Here is a 19,013-nt window from a genome sequence, read left to right as displayed (position 1 = left end):
TTTGCTTCTCTATTTCTGCTTTTTTTTTTGAGAATTTTTTTGAAAGATCTTTAAAGCATTGCTCATATGAATTGTGTGCTCCTTAGACATTTACCTTCACAATACTGACATATTGTGTTCCTTATGTTTTATTTACTTGGCCTTAAGTCCAAAATTTACTTTTTTAAAACCTGTAAAAACTCAAGTTTCATTTTCCAATAATGTTTTAAATTGAAACGTGTAAATTATATTCTGATCTACACTTTTAAAAATAAAGGAGCGTTGAAAGGTTTTTCACAGCGATGCCAAAGAATTATCATTTTTGGTTCCAAAAAGGACCATTTAGTCAAATTTCCTCTCTTTCCTGTCTTTATATAAACTAAAGAACCTTTTGTGAAACCAGAAAGGTTCTTCAGATGTTAAAGGTTTTCTATGAAACAATTTAGACAATCTACTATAGCTTCTATGGCATCGTGAAGCACCTTTATTTTTAAGAGTGTAGTCTATGCCAAAAGCAAGTGTTTTTTCTCTAGTGGCGTGTTTCTTCCTGAAGCTTTTTTAGAAAAATTGGAAAATAACGTGAATAAGCGATGTCATGGAAGAACCATTTTTGGTTCCACAAAGAACCATTCGTTCAAAGGCTCTTTAAAGAACCATCGCTTTCTTACCTTTTTATAATCTGAAGAACCTTCCTTTGCCACTGAGAACTTTTGTGAAACAGAAAGGTTCTTCAGATGGAACCATTTAGACAAAACGGTTCTTCTATGGCGTCGTGAAGCACCTTTATTTTGAAGATTGTAGTATTCTATGCCAAAAGCAAGCGTTTATTCTGTAGTGGCGTAGTTTTTCCTGGAGTGTTTTTAGAAATCAGAAAAGAAATGTGATTCTAGCTGCCTGCACTCTTAAAAATAAAGCTAAAGGTTCTCCACAGCGATGCCATAGAAAAACCATTCAGTCAAAGGTTCTTTAAAGAACCATCTCTTTCTTACCATTTTATAATCTGAAGAACCTTCTTTCGCCACAAAGATCCTGAAGGTTGTTCAGATGTTGAAGGTTCTTTATGGAACCATTTAGACAAAAAAAAAGGTTGTTCAATGCCATTGTGAAGCACTCTTTATTTTTAAGAGTGTGTCTAGTTATAATTGGGTTTACCGTCACATATCTAATTCATCTTTAGCTAGAGACTCCCATCAGCCTTTGGTTTAATTACACAAATAGGTTTTCAATGGATTATTTATCAGTGCTCTGCCATAATAAGGTCAAGGGAAGTCAAAACCCTTCATAGTTCAGTGTCAAAAGGTCTTGATTGTTGTTGAGTAATTAAAGATAAAGGTTGGATTTACTGTAACTAATACACATTGTTCCATTCAGACCGCTGGCACCCATTTCCATCTCTAAGCATGGCTCAGTGTAGTACAAGTCAAAGATTTAAAACTGTGTAAGAGTCTTCTTGAGGTTTCTATTGAGATCTATAGAGAAGAGCGTATGCTTAACTGTAAGACTACACGCCTAATGAAATATTCAGGATGTACCAAGTACTCTTGTTTCTTGAGTGATGCAGTGTGCTTTGAGGATAAATCAAGTCTGTAATAGAGACTTAAAAGCAGGGTTGCAAGTGAGATGGTTGGCTTTGTGTTGAAGCAAGAACTTAGAGTAGCATTGTTTAGTTTTCAAGTTAGAGTAGGAATCTGATGGAGCTTGTATGTAGAGGAAAAATAAATCAGCGTGTTTCTGCTCAACCGTTGACTCCATGTTCAGGTAAGTACAATTAGAGCGGTAATTTCTATATGACACAAATTTGATCTATGCACATCTGTCCAGGAAGAAAGTTGACCAACATAAAAGCGATTAACTCTTATTCTGTGTGAAATGATAAACGGATTAAAGGATTGAGAGCTCTTTATGTGATTTGACGTCTCATGCCAAGCTATAAATCCTTGTAGATCTCAGACCGCAAGCTGTTTGGAAAAACACAAATGCACCAAATATACCAGTTAACTCTTACTTTTTCAGCTCATCTTGACGGTTCTGCATTGAGGAGCTTGTTTTGATGTAATGGGGACTCTCTGAGTTGTTGAAGATGATTTGTGTCATATTTTTACTTGTTGCTTTTCTCATGGTGGGGAGCTCGAAGCTCTGCCCTCATCAGTGTTCTTGTTACGAGGCGTCTGAGCTGGTGGACTGTCGATCCCGAGGGTTCACTCATATCCCTCACAGTATTCCACATGGGACGTGGCTCCTGGATCTCAGTGGGAATAAGCTTTCGGAGTTGAGGAGCACCTCTTTTACTGGGATATGGGCTCTCCGGGTCCTTCTGCTTTCTCAGAGCAACATGCAGGTGCTGCATTCTAAGGTGCGTCCAGTTTTGCTTTTTCACCTACACTCTTAAAAACAAAGCTTCTTTAATGGCACCAACTGCTCCAGGAACATCGTCATTCATGGAATCTTTCTATATAAATAAGTTTGTAAGCCTGGAGGACAAAACCAGTCGACCAGAGACATTTTGTGTTCCACAAAGAACCTTTTAGTGGTCGTTTCTTAAAAGAACCATTTTTTTCTCAGTGTGAACAACTTTTAAATCAAATATATCAACCACTGTCATTCATGGAATTTTTCCATTCTAAATAAATCTGAGTCTTGAGGACAAAATCAGTCATAAGGGTTAATTTTTTTTTATTTTAAATTTAAATGTATACATCACCTGTTGTTAGAATAGGACAATATTTGGTCGAGTTGCAACTATTTAAAAATCTGGAATCTGAGGATGCAAAAACAACTATTGAGAAACTCACCTTTAAAGTTGTCCAAATGAAGTTCTTAGCAATGCTTATTTATATTTTTGGCTATTGCTAAATTTTGTGCTCTAGGGTCACACTTTATAGTTAGATTACTGGTTACTGAAAGGTTTTGGAGTAACCCAAAATAGTTTTTCTACTCTCTTTAAAATAAAGGGCTTTTTTTTTTTTTAGAGCAGTGCCATTGAAGAACCATTCTGGGTTCCCCAAAGAACCTTTCAGTGATCAGTTTTTAAAAGAACCATTTTTTTCTCAGTTTGAAGAACTTAAAATCTAACTAGCCTTTTCCCACTGTACACTCTTTAAAATAAAGGTAAAAAAAAAAAATAGTTTTCTTAGTGATGCCATAGAAGAACCATTTTGCCCAAAGGACCTTTCAGTGATCAGTTCTAAAAAGAACCATTAATTACTTAGAGTAAACCATTAGGAATGGAAATGTTCCTTCGATGGTAAAGATTCTTTGTGAAAATCATAGATGCCCAATAGAGAACCGTTATTTTTAAGGGTGTAAAGAACCTTTTGTCCAATGGATGTTAAAGGTTCTGCACAGAACCACTAATCTCAAATTAACTTTTATTTGTCAGAGTGGAATTTTTCCATTGTGCAAAAAAGGTTCTTATCTCTAAGACAAAATGCAATCCAGAATGGTTCTTCTACAGACCACAGAAGAAGATATTTTGAAAAATGCCTGTTGTGTTTTTGTCCACTCAATGAAAGTGTCTAATGTTGGTTTGCATCCTGATGACTTTAATTGTTCAGACAAAAACATTTGAAACATTTCCGAATATCTTTGTTTGTGTTCCACAGAAGAAAGTCAGTCATTCAATGTTGGAACAACAAGAGATTGTGTGCACTGCAAAAAGTGCTTTTCTTTCTTAAATGTTTTCGTCTTGTTTCCAGCCAAAATATCTACAAATTCTTATATCAAGAAGGATTTTCTAGACGAGTAAAATTATGTTCTTGGTCAAAATTAAGTGAGTTTTTGCTTCAAACAAGCAAACTAATCTGCCAATGGAGTAAATCTAATTTCAAAAAGAAAACAAGATTATTTTTTAGACCCTATTTGCAGATTATTTAGCTTGTTTCAAGCAAAAACTCACTTAATTTTGACTTGTTTTTTCTAAAAACGACAATTTTTACTCGTATTAAATCCTTCTTGATTTTAAAATTTTTCGATATTTTGGCTGGAAGTTTGAAGAGTGTTTTTTTTTTTTTTTTTTTTTTTTTTTTTTTTGCAGTGAATACATAATCTCTGCAGTTATATCATGTCTTGATAAAGAATAACTTCTTTTCCTTTGGAAAAATGGCCAGCGAATCAAAATAAGATGTTTTGTGAAAGTAAATAAGTTTAGTTTTGATTTCATGTTGACGTGAGTATGGATACATGCAGTGTTGGGGAAAGTTACTTTTAAAAGTAACGCATTACAATATTGAGTTACTCCCTAAAAAAGTAACTAATTACGTTACTTAGTTACTTTTTATGAAAAGTAATGCGTTGCGTTATCTTTGCGTTACTTTTTGAATCTTTAAAAGTATGAAATGTAGTGTGAATGCTTTCAGAATTAAGTGAACTTTCCTTTCAAATGTATTCCTTTACTTCTTTGGTCTTAAATTTGGTTTATGTTCCAGGCTCTTTCCTCTCTGACCTTCCTGGAAAAGTTGGATCTGTCATACAACGAGCTCCGTTTCCTTCCTCCAGACTTCTCCCAAGGTTTGACAGCTCTTAAAGATCTCAAGCTTTCCCACAACGCTCTGGAGCGCCTCGAATCCCACGCCTTGAAGGACCTAGAAAGTCTGGAGAGGTTAGATCTCAGTCACAACCACATTCAAGTCATTGAAGTTGGGGCATTTCGTGGACTTACCATGCTCAGACACCTTAACCTTGCGTGGAATCAACTGACAGTCCTTCAAGGAGGTCTGCTCACCATGCAACAGGGTCTTGGTGTTCTTCTCTTGAACCACAACAACATCTCCAAGATAGAAGCAGAAGCTCTGGCGCCCTTACAAACCCTCACCATTCTCAACTTAGAAGCTAATCAGTTGAGGAGCCTGAAGTTCAAGACGTTCTTAAACCTTCAGACGCCCAGCACGCATCTGCAGATGTCGGAGAACCCCTGGACGTGCGACTGCGAGCTGCATCGCGTCTTCAGCAAGATCCTCCGCGTCAGGCGTCTCCATGTGGACGATTACATGAACATCACGTGCCATTTGCCGCTTTTGCTGGCTGGAGCGTCTCTGGGTTTAATGCACAGCCAGCTGTGTGTCGCAGAAACGGCCACCGTCCTGGTTATTACAGGAACTGTGATGGTGACTGTGGTGGCAGCTTTGGTTATGGCAGAACGCAAGAGAAAGAAGCAAAAGATGAGCTTGGAAAAACAAGGAAATGATCCTATGCCTTGGGAGTCTCACAAATGAGTTACGTAATAATATGACTTTTTCCAAGTAACGCATTACTTTTTAATTGACGAGAAAATATCTGAGTTACTTTTCCCCTCATTTATTGATTAAAAGCTCTCCTGTCTCCATGTGGAGAGAAATTGTGAGTAAGATGTTACTTTAGTTCTAGAATAAATGTGAACATGCATTAATTCATCTCACTCACTATAAAAACAGATCCAGTGTTCTTCAAAATAAATAAAAACAGTCAAATTTAACACAAATCTGCAGTGATTAAATAATAATACAAATATCCTTTATGTATTTAATCCCATTTTGTTAACCGATGTCTTTGCTGCCAACCTTCGATGATTCAATTCATCCATACTAATAAGCGAAAATTAGGGCTGGGCAATTTGGCTTAGAATCAAAATCTCGATTAATTGAACATTTTAACCCGATTACGATTAATGAACGATTATTTTATTTATTAATAAAATTATATTTAATTATATTTATATAATAATTATTTTTTTGCCCTCATAGTTCACTGACAAGTTTTGTACAGTAAATATGTTCACATATTACAAGCGAGAGATTTTTGGATGAAGGGTGCATTACTTGATTTTAAAATAATTGAAGGAAACACACTATCTACGATCTATGATTATTAATTGAACATCAGTGTTGAACAACTGAAATTAAAGCAAGCATTGCTTAAAACGAAAAGTCACATTTTTCTTAAATTAGTGAAAATAAATAACTTGCACTATTGGAAACAAAATAAATAATTTTCAATGTTTTTCATATTAAAAGTAGAAAATAAGCAGTATCTCCTCTAAATAAAATTACCCTTGTATATCCTGTAAATACTTTTTACTGTATAAATACTGTTTAAGCTCTCCATCGACATGTCGGCGGTATAACGGAACGGAGCGCTTGTGTTTTTTAAAGGGAAAGTAATTGAAATAATCTTCCTGGAAAAATTTGAACGATTATAGGTTCTGAATGTCGATTTCGATTATTTTTCGATTAATCGCCCAGCCCTAGCGAAAATTACTCAAGATTATCTAACATTTGTTCTTCTGTGGTCTACTGTACAGACGTCGATTTACTTTTCTCTAAGCCTGAGGCTTTTGGTGTTAAAAGGCTTTTACATTTGACAAAAATACAACTTTTTATATTAAAAACAAGCAAGCAAGCCCTGCCCAGATTTAAAAAGTAACACAAAAGTAACGAAACACATTACTTTCCATAAAAAGCTAAACTAAGTAATTAGTTACTTTTTAGGGAGGAACTCAATATTACTTTTAAAAGTAACTTTCCTCAACACTGTGTATATCCATAAAACTAAACTTCTTTACTTTCACAAAATATCTTATTTTGAATGATTCGCTGGCCATTTTTCCAAAAGAAAATAAGTATTTCTTTATCAAGACATAACTCCAGAGATTATTATATTCACTGCAAAAAAATGCTTTTCTTATATTTTTCTTAGTCTTAGTGTTTTAGAATTTTTCTTTTATGCTTAAACCCTTTTTTGTCTTTGACCCATATACATTAGATATAACTATTACTGATGTACTAAACGACGTGAAAAATTCTAAAACAAAAAAGAAAAGAAAAATTGTTCATATTCAGTGTTGTATTTATCATCAAAATTGCGGACAAGAAAAATTGTGATTTTTGGTGGTTTAAAATGCTGTGAAATGTTTATAATTGTATACAAATTTAAAAAAAAAAAACATAAATATGCTTAAAGGTCAAAAGGTGTTATTTATGTCAAAGACAACTTTAAAATTGATGTTGTTGATGTTTAAGGCAATAATATGATGATCTTTACTGGGGACACAAAAGGCACAGGATTCCAGGAATGACTAATACTGCGTAGTGATTTTTCTCAAGGTTTAACTTGTCTTGAAAAAGGTGGCTGCAAGTGTTTAAATGGGTTTACAGAGGTTGTCTGGAACGTTAAACATTATTTAGGCTTCAAAGTTCATAAAAGTAGTGTTCAATTGTGAAGATCATCATGCTGGACAAAACATGCAACAACCATCAACTTTATTCTTTGCAATAATCCAAGCGAATGGAAAAAGCCCTTTTAGGTTTTTGATGAGGGAACACGATTCAAAGCCTACAAAATATGCTTTCACTGCAGTGCTCTGTAACTTATAATCAAGACAGATATTTTTCCTTGTTCTGAAAATGTTGCATTATTTGTTTGTGAACTCTGGTAATCCTTGAGTGTAGAAACCCTGCTCAAGGAAATGAGGCTTGAGTTTGGGTTTCAGTACTCAGGAGTGTTGGGTAGTGAATCTCAAGCTGTGTGACGCATGAAAAGCCACAGAGAAGGTTTGTTTACTTTGTTACTCAATACCTGGAGCAGACAGCCTGACCTGTAAATGTATTCAGAGTTACTGTAAACATATTCTAGTAGATAATGTAACATTGTGTCCTTTGATGTACCGAGTCATTTAGAGAACTTATGTTTGAAACTATTGTTTTTAGTAGTAGTATAAATCTGAGTTTGGGATCAGTAAGGTTTGTCACAAATACAATAATATTATTGCAATTCAAAATAAGAGTTTTTAATATTAATATACTTTAAAATGTAATTTATTTCTGTGATGCAAAGCTGAATTTTCAGCATCATTACTGCAGTCTTCAGCGTCACACGATCCTTCAGAAATCATTCTAATATACTGATTACTTTTATTATTAGTGTTGGAAACAGTTGTTCTGCTAAATATTTTTCAGGAACCTGTGATACTTTTTTCAGGATTCTTTGATGAATAGAAAGTTGAAAAGAACAGCATTTATTTAAAAGACAAATCTTTTCTAACATAGGTCTTTACTATCACTTTTTAATCAGTTTAACACATACTGGCCGAATAAAAGTATTCATTTCTTTTAAAGAGAGAAAAAAAGAGAAAATGTACAGACCCCAAACTTGATTTGTTAACGTTTTCTGTTTTAAATAAATGCTGTTTTTATATCATTTTATTGATGAAAAAATTCTGAAAAAGTATCACAGGTTAAAAACAATATTCAGCAGCACAACTGTTTTTAACATTGATAATCAGTATATTAGAATGATTTCAGAAGGATCATGTGACACTATAAAGACTGAAAATTCAGCTTTGCATCACAGAAATATAAAGTATATTAAAACAGAAAATATTTCACGATATTAGTTTTGATGAACAGCAATGTGTAAGTCTTTTACTTTGAGTGATGATATTTTATCAGAATGTTTACTGTATACAATAGTTTATGAAAGTTTAATAACACTGAATTCTTGAGTTGCTACCTGTCTAAAAAATACCATGCAATCAAAAGATTTTGTAGGTTCCATACAAAAATGTTTTAATTGACATTGTGATGCTTTTATAGTCGTGTAAGGAATGCAAACTAAATACAAGCAGCAAAAACGTGGGTAACACGGGGAAACAAATCCCACATTACTATACATCAAAACTGACTATATGTGTTTCTAAACTCCCCTTAATTCATCTTTCAGCTTTAATTTAACCCTTCTTAATTTTTAAATAATGCATTAAAAAAGGAAACAAACGAAATGTAAACAGTCTTTTGAAGACTCTTTGCTTCAGAGCAAGCTGGGAAGTGTATCCTCTGCGAAATCCGAGTCCACCTCTGTTGGTTTCAGAGCATTCTTCTCTTTATCTTCAGCAAGCGATCCCCTGAGACGCATGCCTGATCTCTGTTTGTCCTAAGCGCTGCTGTACAGAGCTGTGGTCATATCCCTGTAGTGTATCTTCAGCTGTCTGTGGCCAGAATAAGCACCGCTCCGAAGATGCCCACGCTCTGCCCGATGAGCTTCATCTGGTTCCAGAACTCCACGCGGCAGCTGCGGTGCCAGTATCCGATGTTGCCGTCGATGAACAGCACGACCAGAGGTAACAGAACGGCCAGGATCTGAGAAGCCACTCGCACGTAGCAGCCCGAGAGATAGGCGAGCGCTAGCACTCCGAAAACAATCACCAGCAGCTGGATCGTGATCTCGCCACCGGGAATGTGGTCCAGGTAAGCCAGACGGTCTTCCTTACTGTGCTGCAATGAGTAAACCTGGAGGAGAAACAATATCACTGATGTTAACTAGCAATCAACCCATACTCTTTATTTTTTTAGAACCGATACTGGTACCGATATTTGTATGTTTATAACCGATATGCAGAACCGATTATGGCAAAAATCATGATTATTTAACACGATCATGAGTTTTTCCAAGTATCAGCTTTATACACAGTGACCAACATTTGGTTTTCGACCACTGAAAATGGGTAACATTCAACAATCTGGGCCCAGTTTTTCCAAAAATGTAATGTGGATCAAATTGGTCCGGATTTGGAAATCCCATGTTTTGCTATCCAGGATTAACTGATCTATCTTACTTTTATGACAGTTTTTTAAAGGCACATTGGGTTGGATCGCTGTGATCCAAATACCAAATTTCAGGATTACCAAATCCTGTTTACCAGAGCCTTAAATGTAACCAACAGTGTAACCTACTGGCTTAGCAAAGAACAACAGGTAGGCTAAATACCAGTGGCCACAAATAGCCATTGTTTGTTTTTATTGTAAGAAACCGAAACGCCGCAATAAACAATTTTACATATAGTAGTTTGTTCTAATGATAAATAACAAAACAAAAACAATCAAAAAGTCAAAATTATAGATACCAGCACTTTGCATCTTTGACTTTCCATCCATTTATATGACATCTGATCGTTTTGATATTATTTTTACCATATGTGACCCTGGACCACAAAACCAGTCATAAGGTTAAATTTTACAAAACTGAGATGTATACATCATATGAAAGCTCAATAAATAAGCTTTCTATTGATGTATGGTTTGTTAGGATAGGACAATATTTGGCGGAGATACGTCTATTTGAAAATCTGGAATCTGAGGGTGCAAAAAAATCTAAATACTGAGAAAATCACCTTTAAATTCTCCCAATTAAGTTCTTAATGCATATTACTAATCAAAAATTACATTTTGATATTTATAGTAGGAATTTTACAAAAAAATCTTCATGGAACATGATCTTTACTTAATTTCCTATTGATTTTTGGCATAAAAGAAAAATCAATGTATTTTTGGCTATTGCTACAAATGTACCCCAGCGAAGACTGGTTTTGTGGTCCAGGGTCACATATCTCATTAGATGTGACATGCTTCATATAGGCTTCAAATATGAAGGAATTTATATATCACCAGTAACCATTAAGTTTGTGATCATTCACTTAAAAAATAAAACTTATTTTTATTTTATTTGTTTCAAAAAAAATCACAACTCAATCCACCTTTCTGATGGGATCAGGATAATCCTGTTTTTTTGGATCAAATAGATCCCAATCTGAGTTCAAAATTTTAAATAACCCAAAGGGAAGGTTTGATCCAAATCAAGTGTAAGATTAGATTACATGGTCTGATCTTAATTCAAAATCCCTCTTTTAATTTTGAAAAACCCATTTCCAAGATTTGATCCAATCCGTGATCCAAAATATCGGAAAACCGGATTAAGCCTAATTGAGATCCACATATTTCTGGGACTGAATAATGTATGGCCTTGAAAGAAAATTTATTAACAACTAGAATCTAAAATTGTATTACAACATCTTTAATAATTCTTAAGTTATATTTACGCAAACTTTGGAAAAAGGATTGACTGGTGTGTTCAATGCATGTGTCTTGACAGAAAGAAATGAGATACATCTTCAGTTTTAACATTATTTGTTCTTCAGACATTCCTCTTTAAAATAAAGTATTGTATTTTTTAAACTGAGCCATATAAGTATCTCATAGGGCATTAAAAATAAAGATACCAAAAGGAAAGTGTGTTAAAACCCAAAATCTAAAAGGGCATTAAAATATCTTCAATATGTCTTGAGTTACAGGCATGCAAACTTTGGAGAAAAACTTTTTTTTGAATAGTCACCATTGGCACATAATGCAACAAAGATCGAAGTAGTCAACATATTTTATATGTTCATATTTGCATGTTTATGTGCCCAATAACCGATATGAAGAACCGATATTTATTTATAGGGCTGCTCGATTATGGCAAAAATCATAATCACAATTATTTTGGCCAATATTGTAATCACTATTATTTAACACGATCATGAGTGGGTCCGAAACTTTATATGATTGATTAATTTAAAGATAGCAATAAAATAAACAAAAAATGATACAAATGAAACAGTTTAATGTAATTAAGCATATAATCCGATATTACAAAACCGATAACCGATAACGGTAAATACTTAAATATCAGTAAATCGATATATTGGTCGATCTCTAATGTTAACCCTAATAAGTCTCCTATATCATATTTGATACATGATTACTAAACTCACCACACATATCAAATAAATCCCGAGGAAGACCTGTCCGGTGGACTGCAGTGAGCGTGTGCGAGGTTTCTGTCTGTAAACCTCTCCTGCTCCGCTGGCCAGCACTAGAAACCCTCCAATGATGGCCATGGCTCTGGAGTACATCCTCACCTGTGGCGGATATCAATGAGATGTAACACATGCTCCATGTTTCCTCAAAACATAATCTGGATGACTGACATTCCAACTAACCTTCTTTGACTGCTGTACTATAATCATACAGAGATATTACTGCAGTTATATAATGCTATATTCCAGATGGCTAAGCCCTCGGCTGGACGTGATATGAAACGAGGATTTGCATGAGCAGTCAGATCTCAGACGCACAGTAAATAGAAAGATCAACAAAAACAAGTACATGTAAAATGTGTCATTTGTTAAAATTCATTGGTTAATTTCTAAGTAGCAAACTGTCAAACAATAATGCAAGTCTGATCAACAGAGTGTTTTTTGTTTTGTAGGCCAAAGTCTGGACACAAGTATTTTAGCACTTCTGGTTGCATGATGCTTAAAGGAGTGCTTCACTTCCAAAGCAAAAATGTACAGAGAATGTACTCAGGCCCTTGTCATCCAAGATGTTCAAGCCTTTCTTTCTTCAGTTGTAAAGAAATTGCTTTTTTGAGGAAAACATTTCAGGATTTCTCTCCATATAGTGGACTTCTATGGTGCCCTCGAGTCTGAACTTCCTAAATGCAGTTTAAATGCAGCTTTAAAGGACTCTAAACGATCCCAGCCGAGGAAGAAGGGTCTTATCTAGTGAATAAAATAAATAGACAAATATAAATGTATATACTTTTTAACCTCAAAGAAAATGAGATTTTTGACATAACCTAACTGTGTTGAACTGGATTACACATTACACATATGCATCGCAGAGATAGACAAGATGAGCATTTGAGGTTAAAAAGTATGTAAATCTTTATTTTTTCAGTAGAATAAGACTCTTCTTCCTCGGCTGGGATCGTTTAGAGTCCTTTGAAGCTGCATTTAAGCTGCATTTTGGAAGTTTAAACTCATGGCACCATAGAAGTCCACTATATGGAGAGAAATCCTGAAATGTTTTCCTCAAAAAACTATTTCTTTATGACTGAAGAAAGACAGGCATGAACATCTTGGATGACAAGGGCCTGAGTACATTATCTGTACATTTTTGTAATAATGTAACTGGTTTTTAAAATGAGGTTTTGGTTAATGATTTTAATTTTACACTTTTAGTTTTATTCTCTGACATAAAATACACCTGTAAAACCCTCTGACATTAAATGTCTGCATCAAAAGAAATTTATAAAAGTGATTTTATGTCAGTAAAGTGTCTACTTTTAAGGTTTCAACTACGTTTTTGGAGAATAAAATGTCAAAATTTGGTTGAAATTGTCATTTAGTGTAACACAACATTTATGTAAAATTCAAACAAGCTTATTCTGACTTGTACATATTAAAATATATAAAAGAATAAGGGAGCATATTACATTTTATTATGCTTTAAATGAGTAAAAGACAAATGGGCAAAACCTAGGATAGTGGCACATTGTAAAAATGTAGATTTATAACTAATTAGTATTTGGGGTGATATTAATTCATCTTTTAATATGTGATAAACTGATTTTTGTTGAAAATATGCCTGACAAGATTGTTAGACCGAATGACAGTTTAGTGGGTGTCTTCTGTAAATTAGAGAAAAATGTATAAGATTTACTTTATGCTCAGAAAAACAAAAATGCAATTAAATTAAACAGAAAACTTGTACTTTTTTTAAAAAAACAAAACAACTCTTTAAAGCAATATCACATGTAATGTTTTTATGCTTAAACCTTTTTTTTTTTTTTTTGCAATAATCTAAAAGCAAAGGGAAAATACTATTAGGTTATAGTTATCCTTACAGTTTGACCTACAAAAAACTATTGATGCAAAGCACAGTAAATACTTCTGTTTGGTGCCACAATAACACTAATATTATATTTTAACAATGCAAAATCATTTTTTTCTGTGTGTTTTTACCTTGAGCCAGTCTCCATAATGGACCTGTCCTCCTGCATAGGACACATATGTGCTGAGGGCCAGATGAATGGCAGAAGCCAAAGAAAACCATCTCCTCTTCACCCCGAAGGACATGAAACTGGCACACAACACTGCAGCTCCTAAATCAATGTACAGGTAAGGCACCTGGATATCTGGCTTCCTAAAAAGACATAAAGCAGTTGTTCAAGACCATGCATCTTAGTCAAGTTTAAGATTTAGCCAACTCTATATGGAGCTCTTTGTCTTTGAATGAAACTTAATAACAGTTGAAATGGCCTCTTTAAATATAATGACTTACGAATCCAGTTTAAACACAAGAAAATACATTCTAAAGTTCTTTTGTTGAACAGCTGCATGTCACATGTGTTTCTTCTGTGTGTTTCACGCACCGTTTGACATCCGCGCGCTCCGCGAACAGCATCAACATGCTGAAACAGTTCCAGAAACTAAATCTAGTCAGGATAAAAGCTCCAAACTGAGAGAAAAACCTCAGTGCTTTTTTTCGGGTTGCAGCAGCCATGGCTCCGGATGGCGGAAGTATCATCTGCTTCCTAGGGATCGTGAACGAATCGTTCTTGAGAGTCGATTCTTTTGAATGAATCAGCAGAGCGATTCGTCTTCGAACTGTTCTAAACAACTTTTCATTTTGTTATCTTTTTAAAAAATGAATAGTTATGACCTTAATTACCCAGATGGTTGATTACATTGATAATTGCAAACATTTTTTTGTATTACAAGTTTTCAAAAATGTAATATTTTTAATATATACAAATGAACCATTATTTAATGAAATATGCACTTATTTGCATACATTTCTAGTACAAAAATCACTGGATGAAGTCAGTTTTAAAACTCTTAATTTTTTTGACATATTACAGTCAAATGTTCTTACAGAGGTATCTCATTTTGTCACTCCATAATTCAGAAAATTGACAATTTTGGGGGGAATTTAGATTTTTTAAAATTTGTTTTGCATCCTCAGATTCTAGAATTTCAAAAGGTTGTGTCTCGACCAAATATTGTCCTATCCTAACAAACCACACATCAATGGAAAACTTCTTTATTCAGCTTTTAGATGATGTATACATCTCCATTTCACAAAACTGACCCTTATGACTGGTTTTTGTGGTCCAGGGTCATATAGACTTTTAATGGAGGCACTAAAGTTTGGTGTAGTTCAATTATAGCCTTTGTTCAAGTTTGGAATGATGTGATGAATTTTGGCTTCAAAATTAATTTGTGAAGCTTATGATGAACAAAACCTTGAAGAATCATAAACAGGACAAAAATGTTAAGACGTCCACATCAAAAGAAGTGTATACAGAAGTGATTTTATGTCCATATAAAGCACATTAAATGTAAGTAAAGCCAACTTTTAAGATTTCAAATAGGAGAATAAAATTTCAGAATTTGGTGGAAATAATGTTAGATTAAGTATTTCAAAGTTTTTGATATTTTAGAGTCAAATGTTTTTACAGAGGGGATTTTGGGTATCTCATTTTGTCACTCCATAATTCAGAAAAAAACTTAGAACAGATATATTTTTGACAATTTTAGGGGGGGATAAAATGTTGTATAAAATAAAGCAAATTGTATAAGAAAAAATCCTGTGGTAAAAACCTTCAAGATATAGATAGGAATACAAAGGTAAAGTTTGGTGTAAGTGCTGCTGAAGTGGAGATTTGTGGCTCAGTGTAGGAGAAAAAACTCTTGGCCTTTAAAAATCTGTATTGTGATTGAAATCTATTGATACAAATAGATAAAGTGCTATAAAACAAAGACTTAACAGTGTCTTTTGGGTGTTTTCTTCCCACTAGTCTGAAGAAAAACCTTTGAAACACCAAAAAGTGTCATAAAATATATTAAAATCTTTCCCAAAAAAATATAAAGAGGGAGTAATAGACATTATTTTTGTTTTATGTAAGTTACATGAAACTCCCCAAGAAGAATGAACACCTTTAAAGTGTTATCAACTACCTCTGACCCAGTATTACTTTTCAAAAAAGGATCATAGAATCATCTATTTTAATTATTTTATAAAATATATCAAACCAACTTAGATACCTGCTTCCAAAAGTCTTTAGAATATTTATAGTTGCAAAATAAGTGTGTAAAAGTGTTATATTTTCTAAATTACAAAATGAACATTTAGGTGAGACATCTTTTTCTAAACTTGTTAATATAAAAGTGTTACAATATCTTGGAATGTATTACCTTCACCTTATTTGGCAGTAAAAATGTATCAGATGCTGACTATATTTTCTCAGTAGAAGGTATGAAGAAGAATTGTTTCCACTTTATGAGTGCTTTTGGCATTTTATATAAATAAATATGTGTATTAATAAATAAACAAACAAATAATATTGATACTAAGAAACAAATAATTTTTTCATTGCATTGAGTAACAGTTGCATTGTAACAGCTATAAAAACTAGGATAAGGATATAAAATATCAAATATATAAATAATTTCATAGCTTTAGTCTCTAATACTGAGTAATCAACCATTTTTATTAGTAAACTTGCATTTATAATGTGACATTTGGTCTGAAATAGAAATAAATTAAATAAAACCTCTTCTTATTTTCTTTAGGTTATTTAGTAAAGCCAAAAAATACATTTTCCTGTAAAACGAGAGAATTATTGAGTACTGAATGTTGTATTATTATTATTATTATTATTATTATTTGTTAATCTAAATGTATGTATTTCACAAGTACAATGTCAACATAATAGCTATAGTTCCAATAATCCATTTGTAACATTTGGCAAAGTAACAAATTCTCTTTTAAACGTGAGCTGAATAACGTCTGCAACAGGGACGTAATTACGTCATGACGTAAGAATCAGTTATTTATAGTGATTCATTCAAACGAACTGTTCAAAAGAGTCGAATCGCGGAAATGATTCTGCTGTCCATCGCTATGTCTTTCAGGAACCTTGTTGGCAAACTTTGAACCCTTTCTAGTTTTCCTCCAGGGGCGCATTCAGGCTCGAATTTCTCATTAAGCCGAATTTAAATATAGAAAAGTTTATTTATTTTACGATTTACTAAATAATATTACAATGAATAGTAAAATTCTGTAGTTATACTACTGTGATTGGTCCGCACAGATGCTTTTAAAAATTAGCTACATCATATTATTTATGTGATTTTTCTTCATTTATTTTTTCTATTTTCTTTTTTTTTTCCCTCTCTCTCTGGCAGCTAGTGTTAATTGGAATTAATAAAGAATATAAATATAGCCTAAATAAATAAATAAATATGTATATTAATAAATAAAAATATAAATAAATTTTAAATTGTATTGAAAATTCACTAAAAATAATCTAGGAATAATAAACAACAATATTGTTATGATGCTGTACAAATATTTTCGGCTTTTTTTTTCTCTGGTAGCTAATGTTAACTTGACATGAATATGTAATACCTCTTGTCCTTGTTGCATTACATTAATAAAGCATTTTTAATAAATAAATAAATAAACATTATATTAATAAATAAATAAACAAATAATATTGACACTAAGAGACAAATAATTTTTCACTGCGTTGAAAAATGCACTGAAAAATTAACCTAAGATTAATAATAATAATAATAATAAGCATATAATAAAAACAATATTGTTATGATGCTGTACAAATATACCTATACATAAATTAGGCATCTTTGAAAGCATTGGAAAATATGAAATTATCTTCCTTTCTTTTTTTCTCTGGCTGCTAATGTTAATGTGACATGAATATGTAATATCTCCTGTTCTTGTTGCATTGATTTAATAAAGAATTATAAATAAATAAATATATATAAATAAATAAATAAATAGACAAATAATATTGACGCTTAGAGACAAATGATTTTTCATTGCATTGAAAAATGCACTGAAACGTTAACCTACGATTAATAATAACAATAAAAGCAACATTATTATGACACTGTACAAACAAATGTAAATGCCTTTATATTTATACATTCACATTGTCCCAATGTGAAAGTATTATAATGCATTATTACATTTTATTTTATTATAAATTATTTTATTTTTTAGTTTATTTTTTAGTTTTAATGTATTTTCCCACTCCCTGGAAACACTTTTGGTTTCATCTAGTGTTTAAAAGGTAAAAATGCACTGAAAGGTTAACCTATAGGATTATTATTAATAATAATAATAATAATAATAATAATAATAATAATAATAAAAGCAATATTGTTATGACACTGTACAAATATACCTATAAATAAATATCTCTAAAAGCATTGAAATGTATGTAATTTTCTTTTTTTTCCTTCCTTTCTCTTTTTTTTCCCTTTTTTTCCTCTCTCTGGCAGCTAATGTCAAATAATATACCTCTTGTTCTTGATGCATTGAATAAATAAATATGTATATTAATACATAAATAAATAAACAAATAATACTGACACTAAGAAACAAACAATTTTTATTGCATTGAAAAATGCATTGAAAAGTTAACCTAGGATTAACAATAATAACAGTAAAAACAATATCATTATATGACTGTACAAATAAATTCCTTCATATTAATACGTTCACATTGTACCAAATGTGAAAATAATATAATGTATTATTACATTTTATTTTATTATTGATTATTTAATTATTTCATTTTAATGTATTTTTTTCCACTCAATGGCACACCAAGCTGTTGGTTCCATCTAGTGTTTAAAAGATAAAAATGCAACAACACTGAAGTGTCATAAATTAATGGCTTTAAAATTCAAACTTCAAATTTTCCTTATGATGCTAACCATCCAGATTATATGTAAATATGTTAATATTAGATTAACTCCTACTGAACTAACACAAAGATGTATTACAAAATACCACATCATTTCTTTCAGCAATGATAAAGTCTGAAACTAAAATAATTCTGTGTCTAAAGATGTGTAAGACTGAGTCGGAAGGGAGGCATATTATGAAACTGGTGAAAGAAGGTTTTAGTGAGTAGTGAAGTGTCCTGGTTCTGGAAGAATGACAGACAGCTTGTGATATCTATGACCTGTAATCCTCCTCCCTCTTGATTAGTCTTAGCTCAATTACTGAAGCTTTAGTGTGTGTCAGTCTCTGAAAGCACGAGTCAGTCAGTCAGCACTTATCTGGCTGGATATAGAGACCTTATATGACCGTGCAAACATGCTTTATTTACAATGCATCTCCCGTACTATGATTATTATGATGTTGCAATCAGTTTATAAACAATTATTGCCTTGTTTCTTCACTGCAAAAATTTTTTTTGTCTTGCTTTCAACCAAAATATCTAAAAATTCTTAAATCAAGGAAGAATTTCTAGACAAGCAAAATTTATTCAGTTTTTGCCTGAAGCAAGCAAAATAATCTGCCAATGGGGTCAGCAAAAAAAATCTTATTTCAAACCGAAAACAATATTTTTCTTACCCCATTGGC

The 19,013-nt window shown here is 32.7% G+C and overlaps 2 protein-coding genes across 2 annotated transcripts; one reads left to right on the top strand and one right to left on the bottom strand.

Annotated features, from left to right (window-relative positions):
- The first annotated feature begins 1,956 nt into the window (after positions 1-1,956).
- Positions 1,957-5,302, top strand: LOC141297340 (uncharacterized). The gene is made up of 2 exons (XM_073827750.1): positions 1,957-2,332; positions 4,404-5,302. The coding sequence occupies exons 1-2, from the start codon at positions 2,060-2,062 to the stop codon at positions 5,187-5,189; spliced, it is 1,059 nt and encodes a 352-aa protein (XP_073683851.1). The 5' UTR covers positions 1,957-2,059; the 3' UTR covers positions 5,190-5,302.
- Positions 5,303-8,504: 3,202 nt separating this feature from the next.
- LOC141298417 (transmembrane protein 101-like) lies at positions 8,505-14,133 on the bottom strand. Its single transcript, XM_073828943.1, has 4 exons — positions 13,981-14,133; positions 13,571-13,751; positions 11,537-11,683; positions 8,505-9,236 (listed from the first exon to the last, which is right to left on the bottom strand). The coding sequence occupies exons 1-4, from the start codon at positions 14,109-14,111 to the stop codon at positions 8,928-8,930; spliced, it is 768 nt and encodes a 255-aa protein (XP_073685044.1). The 5' UTR covers positions 14,112-14,133; the 3' UTR covers positions 8,505-8,927.
- Positions 14,134-19,013: the final 4,880 nt, after the last annotated feature.

The sequence above is a fragment of the Garra rufa genome, chromosome 22 (genome assembly GCF_049309525.1).
Source record: "Garra rufa chromosome 22, GarRuf1.0, whole genome shotgun sequence".
Taxonomy (NCBI): Eukaryota; Metazoa; Chordata; class Actinopteri; order Cypriniformes; family Cyprinidae; genus Garra; species Garra rufa.
Note: the sequence above shows the minus strand (reverse complement) of the source record. Positions and strands in the feature narration are given on the sequence as shown.